At 43.7% G+C, this 6828-nt stretch overlaps 1 protein-coding gene across 3 annotated transcripts in view; it reads right to left on the bottom strand.

The window, feature by feature from the left end:
• The window catches only part of col2a1b (collagen, type II, alpha 1b), a 110097-nt gene extending 104522 nt beyond the window's left edge, over positions 1 to 5575 (bottom strand). Inside the window, exons 1-2 of one of the 3 annotated variants that reach the window (XM_052526399.1) lie at positions 5230 to 5575; positions 1 to 75 (exon numbers count right to left, since the gene is read on the bottom strand). The exon at positions 1 to 75 is cut by the window's left edge and continues 135 nt beyond it. In XM_052526399.1, coding sequence (XP_052382359.1) covers positions 1 to 75; positions 5230 to 5320 — 166 coding nt within the window. In that variant the 5' untranslated portion in view covers positions 5321 to 5575. The remainder of the gene's footprint in view (positions 76 to 5229) is intronic. The other 2 variants (XM_052526397.1, XM_052526398.1) reach the window with 2 other exon arrangements.
• Positions 5576 to 6828: the final 1253 nt, after the last annotated feature.

Raw genomic sequence — 6828 nt, 5'->3', positions numbered from 1 at the left:
TACGACACGGCTCTGGTTTCCATACGTCCTTGTCACTATAGCTCTGTCCGTCCTGCATACAGCTGCCTACGTCCTCTGTGAGTGAGTGTGTGTGTGTGTGTGTGTGTGTGTGTGTGTGTGTGTGTGTGTGTGTGTGTGTGTGTGTGTGTGTGTGTGTGTGTGTGTGTGTGTGTGTGTGTGTGTGTGTGTGTGTGTGTGTGTGTGTGTGTGTGTGAGAGACCAGACACAACACAAGAGGCCAGAGCAGGTGTGTGTGGTGGGAGGGAAGAGAGACAATAATGCATCATCAATCAATCAATCAATTACCTAGGGATGAAATGTCAGTTAGTGGCAAGTCATTAGACAATAGGCTACAATACATTTTGATGTAAACAACAAAAGTCCACAATATTTTTGTTTGTTTGTTGAAATACCAGGCTGAGCCAGACCCACAACAAAGACGATCCATTATCCAAAACTATTGAAACCTTCGTTTGTTTATAGAGCCACCATGTTCCAGGTCAACTTGATCACTTGTCAACACATCAGTTGATTTAGAGGCACACAGATACACTGTGAGACCGGGCACCAATCACCTGCAGGTTCATTATCAACCACTAGGCGTCAGCACCATCTCACAAAACAGGCTGTTTGGATTATTTTTCTTCCAAGAGAATCCTGAGCAGTGTCTCCATCATTTTGGATCAGTGGACCATGTCGCAAGCCTGAACTTCTCCCTTCAAAGTAGAGGAGTCATTTTAAGGCAAATATAACGAACTGTAGCCTACATAGTCTCAGATGCCCAAACAAAGGCCTACTGCACATGTCTCACTCCCTTGTCTATAAACTGGGTTTGTTTTTCTTTAGGCAGAAATGACTTTCTAACCCGAAGCAACGAGTGACACCATTTTCACATAGACTAGACGACACGCATTGTTCAAACAAGGTGTTTGAGCGTTTAACAAAAAAATTAAAAATAATCCGGCCCTCCGGGGAGGGGGGAGGGGAGGTCAATATCTCACACCGGGAGGGGGGTCAATATCTCACACCAGGGGGGTCAATATCTCACACCGGGAGGGGGATCAATATCTCACACCAGGGGGGTCAATATCTCACACCGGGAGGGGGGATCAATATCTCACACCAGGGGGGTCAATATCTCACACCGGGAGGGGGGATCAATATCTCACACCGGGAGGGGGGATCAATATCTCACACCAGGGGGGTCAATATCTCACACCAGAAGTTATCATTCTATCAGACTGCACCGCTAACTCAACGCCATGACTGGCACCTCGCAGCTGAAATGCCCCGGAAGTTAAAGTTGGCAGCTCGAGGTCAATCAGGCCATATTCCATTAGGCGTCAAGTGGAACTTGAAAAGAGTGGAAGGTGGAATGAAGTCAGAGTGAGTACTGTAGCTACATTTAGAGGCCTGGGGCCTGGGGCCTGGGGCCTGGGGCCTGGGGCCTGGGGCCTGGGGCCTGGGGCCTGGGGCCTGGGGCCTGGGGCCTGGGGCCTGGGGCCTGGTCAGGTCTAGGTAACCAACAAACCTCTGTAGGCCATGAATGAGGTCCTTTCTTAAAGGGACAGAGCTACTGTCTTGTACCTACATAGGGCCTTTTTCACCCCCATCTGGAAGCCATGAAACATCAAAGAACGGAAAAATGGACAGCTTTTATACAGAAACCTTTGGGACTATACTTGGTGGGGTGAATTAACATATCTCCTCAGTCAGGTGGGGTGAATTAACATATCTCCTCAGTCAGGTGGGGTGAATTAACATATCTCCTCAGTCAGGTGGGGTGAATTAACATATCTCCTCAGTCAGGTGGGGTGAATTAACATATCTCCTCAGTCAGGTGGGGTGAATTAACATATCTCCTCAGTCAGGTGGGGTGAATTAACATATCTCCTCAGTCAGGTGGGGTAAATTAACATATCTCCTCAGTCAGGTGGGGTGAATTAACATATCTCCTCAGTCAGGTGGGGTGAATTAACATATCTCCTCAGTCAGGTGGGGTGAATTAACATATCTCCTCAGTCAGGTGGTAAATTAACATATCTCCTCAGTCAGGTGGTGAATTAACATATCTCCTCAGTCAGGTGGGGTGAATTAACATATCTCCTCAGTCAGGTGGGGTGAATTTACATATCTCCTCAGTCAGGTGGGGTCAATTTACATATCTCCTCAGTCAGGGGGTTGAATTAACATATCTCCTCAGTCAGGTGGGGTAAATTAACATATCTCCTCAGTCAGGGGGGGGTTGGGGTGAATTAACATATCTCCTCAGTCAGGTGGGGTCAATTTACATATCTCCTCAGTCAGGGGGGTTGAATTAACATATCTTCTCAGTCAGGTGGGGTGAATTAACATATCTCCTCAGTAACTTGGGTTAAATGAACATATCTCCTCAATCACTTTGGCTAAATTAACATATCTCCTCAGTCAGGTGGGGTGAATTAACATATCTCCTCAATCAGGTGGGGTAAATTAACATATCTCCTCAGTCAGGTGGGGTAAATTAACATATCTCCTCAATAACTTGGGTTAAATTAACTCATCTCCTCAATCACTTTGGTTAAATTAACATATCTTCTCAGTCACTTGGGTTAAATTAACTTGGGCTCCAATGTAAGACCTAGTGAAGCACTGACTAAGCAACATTAGCTATTTCTGTTTAAAAACATTTTGTGTTCGATTCTGTTTCTGTTCTATTCTATCTTATCTGATGAATAGAGGACAAGTGGTGGTCGGAAAGTGGGATTCTGGTTCTTTATTGCAAACACAAGGATAGACCTAATCTGTGCTGCAGTCTTCCTGAGTTGGCTACAGCCTCCTCTTTCCTTTCGAAACAAAATGGAGGGTGGAACATATTAAAGTGAAGACAGGTGTGTGGGAGAGACGGATGTTGGAGTTAACTATGGTTCCCAGCTGAATTTGTTGGAACTTGCTGGCGGAGTATTGAATACCTTTTTTCCCCCTCAGCTTCAACCTCTAGCCACAAGCCTTCCATGGCATGGTGATATAGATTGTGTCTCAAATAGCTCCCTATTCCCTATGTAGTGCACTACTTTTGACCAGAGTCCTGTCCCAAATAGCTCCCTATTCCCTATGTAGTGCACTACTTTTGACCAGAGTCCTGTCCCAAATAGCTCCCTATTCCCTATTTAAGGCTCTCTATTCCCTACACTCTTAGAAAAAGGGTTCCCAAAGGGTTCTTCGACTGTGCCCATAGGAGAACCCTTGTTTCTACAGAGGGTTCTACGTGGAACCCAAAAAGGGTTCTACCTGCAACCAAAGGGTTCTTCAAATGGTTCTCCTATGGGGACAGCTAAATAGCACTTTTTTCTCTCTAAGAGTGTATGGGCCCTAGTCAAAAGCAGTTCACTAAATAGGGAATAGGTGTGCCATTTTTGGACACACAGATTGAATACCTTCTCACTCAGCTTGGGCCATCTCCACATAGACCTATCCTCCCATGGCATAGCCAGAGAGGCAGAGGTAGTGGATTGACCTCCTCCACCTTGCAGTGACTTGATACCAGCCAGGGACTTGGAGCTACTGCTCCCCTTTGAGCCTGCTAGTCTTCCTTCCTCTTGGTCACTTTGGCCACTTTAGGACTTCTTAGCACATCGCAGTCAGAAATATCTCTCTCTCTCTCTCTCTCAGGAGAAGAACGACTTGCATTATATTCCAGGGGCCCTAGCCCAATCCGAAAGGGTAACCTGAGACTGTCTGCAATTTCATGTGTTTTATTTGGGAGGCCAGCACATTTTTCTTTTCCCCCTAGCCTCTCTCATTGTCTTTGCTACTCTACTATTTATTGTGGAGCCTTACTATGTCTGCACTGAGCGCTTATGCATAAAAAAATGTGCCTTAGTATAATTACAATAATAACCTCCCTGTCTCTTTTATAATGTTTTTTCTTCCAGTAGTCCTCATACCAGATTATATTTATTTCTCCCTCTCCTCTGACTGTCAGTGCCTGGGGCTGGGTAAATCTAGGAACCAGATGGAAGCACTCAAATCATATGGATGGAACTTTAATCCTGGCTTCCGTCCACCAGTGTCTCTATAACGGCTACCTATCCTAGTCTCATAAACTTTCCCCATAAATGGGATACAATATTTAAAATAAATAATCTGTTCAATTTAAATCGATTGAATTGATTGTCACGCCAAGTCTCAATATCGCTTCTTAAATGTGGCCGATGGGTATAGGGAGGGATTTAAGTGGCATATAATCGGGATATCAGAATATTATGGTCATGTGTGGCAGGTTATGATATGGTAAGCGGGTTATTAAGATATTCATATAATAATTCCCAGGTTTCGGCACATAAACAGATTTTCGTTACGTTCCACCGTTCCGCGGTTCCGACTCCAACACGCCTGGAATTGCCTCTGACAGGAATGGAATGTTAACTCTTTTCACACACAGGCCTTTGAGGCTGACCACCTTTTCTTGGTCTCGTCGTTTGTTTTTGGTCCCCACAGTCTGTCTCAAAATGAATAAAGTTGAGCGCTGTCAAAGCGCTCTCGGAATGTTTGCAAAAGTACCCGCAGGTGTTCAGCCCAGCGGCAGCGCAACTTGTGAGAGGAGGGCGGGTGGAGGATCGCGGGGAAGATTGGATAGCTTGCGGAGAGCTGCTGAATCCTCTACCTTACCAGAGTACCCCGATCTGTATGGCATATAGTAGAATTTCCGAGAATCTTCAACAGCACATTCTTCACTGGCTATATCAAATGACCTTACTGCACTTGGATCAACAATATGAAAACAGTCAGCAACTCAAGATCAAGCCCATCATTGGAATCCCATTGATCTACGATAGTTGTAAATTGGTTATAACTTGTGACATTCACAGCTTTGCAATCGAAAGTGCAATTTGAATATAAGCAATTAGGCTCTCAAGACACCTTTCCCTTATCTATCCAGGCACCTTTCCCTGGCTTTGTGGAATGGGAATAATCGCGCATATCCTTTGTGTAACGGTGAATACAATTGTTCAAGCAGAAAAACAATGACCAACAATTAAATATAACATACATAACATATGCGATTCACAGTGTATCCCAAATATATGTGACTTATTGCCAGTGATATACAACCCCCTCCCCACAAGTATAAAAGTTCTCAAAAGTTGAATTTGATAATCTGTTTCAGTTAATTTAGCATTTCTAGTATTTTCATAAACTTTTTTTCGAATAAATATTTTTTGGGAAGAAAAAAAAACTGCCACTTACGGTCTTCGTCCTGACATTTGACGACAGCTAATAGAACGACATGGGTTGCTACAAGTAGCAGTACAGTCCTCGAATCCACAAAGCTAAACATGTCTAAATGTTAGACATGCAGGGCCTTTTGGGGGAGAAGAAAAAGAAAGGACGAAAGGACTTCTCTCTTTGTGTGTGTGTGTGTGTGTTCCCAGTTACACAGCCGAACCATACATTCAACCACCTTCCAAAAAAAAAAAACCCAATGGGGAATCCAGACCCCTCCAGAAATGTGGTACCGACCTGCGTCAGATCAGGCACTGCAGTTTTATGTGTCCGTTGCCTTCAATGAATTTTTGTATATTCCCAAATATCAGTCCGGCCCCTTACCCCCTGTCAAGCTGAAATCTGAGCCCCGTTTCCCACCCATTCTGTCTGTCCTGAAGTTCTATTCTTCCACCCGGCTCAGACCCCTCCTTCTTCCATGTGCTACTGAAAAGGGTTACCCAAAAAGTGAAACTTTTTTTCTTTCCAACTTGTCTGGGCTCCCTTCCCCCTCTCACCGTTCTGCGATACCAGGCGCTATACAGATTTGTCTTCAGTGAGAGCTGGTGCAATTACACAGAATGCATTGATTTTGCCATCGATAGGATACTTTTACATGTTTTCCAATTCCATTGCTGTTATTTTCTCAACTGTATCTTATTCCAATAAATATTTTATCTGAGGGTTTATTGCGTCACAACAGTGCGTCCTAGTAGGGGTGTAATTTGATCAAATCATTTCCGGACCTTGAGTTGTTATGAGTAGTAAGCAACATAAATGTCTCAGATCCTTTCCCGTTTTTATCAATCTGACCATTCTCATAATCAGCGGAGGACTGGGACAAGAATTCGGTCCTGGCATTTCATCAACACTAGCCCTCATCACCGTGCAAACGGACAATTAATTAGGGGTTCAACACCCGAGGAAGTGGAAACTCAAAACACATTAACTAGATCGCTGACTCAAAATATAATAGTAATGTATTCATCCAACAGTAAATGTAATGTACTAAAAATACGTTGCACTTGTAGTCTACTACCCATGAGACCTATATGCCTATGGCAGGTGCACATGTGCCCCTCCGTCTCTCAAAGTCGTATAAAATATCTCCGTTGTAAAATAGTTGCTTATTGAGCTGAATATTGAGAGTTGAAGATTATACCTACGGAAAGCTGAAACCCTCCTCTCTTTAGCAGGGAGAAGAGGACGAAGCTTCCAAAACTGTGTTTTTCCTACAATTGCATTTTGAAACTTTATATGATCAGAATATATGTTTATTTTTTCTCGAGGCCATGGCGGTAGAGGAGAGTGGATTGCTCATCACAGCAGCAGGCCACAGTGAGGGTAGGGACACCGTTTTGATTTGATTTATTTGTATTTAAAAAAAAAAAAAAATCGTGTGTCAAATTCGACCAGCAGCACCCAACTAGAAAAATGATTCAATACCTGCTCATAGTGGAACTTAGTGAATCATTTGGCATGTGTCACCTGTAATAGCCATCAGGCTTGGAATATATTACTTTATATTTATTAGTTTAATCAATTCAACTTAATTCATGTCATTAGCAGCTTGTGACTTATACT

This window comes from Oncorhynchus keta, chromosome 10 (genome assembly GCF_023373465.1).
Source record: "Oncorhynchus keta strain PuntledgeMale-10-30-2019 chromosome 10, Oket_V2, whole genome shotgun sequence".
Classification (NCBI taxonomy): domain Eukaryota; kingdom Metazoa; phylum Chordata; class Actinopteri; order Salmoniformes; family Salmonidae; genus Oncorhynchus; species Oncorhynchus keta.
This window is presented reverse-complemented; position numbering and strand designations above follow the sequence as displayed.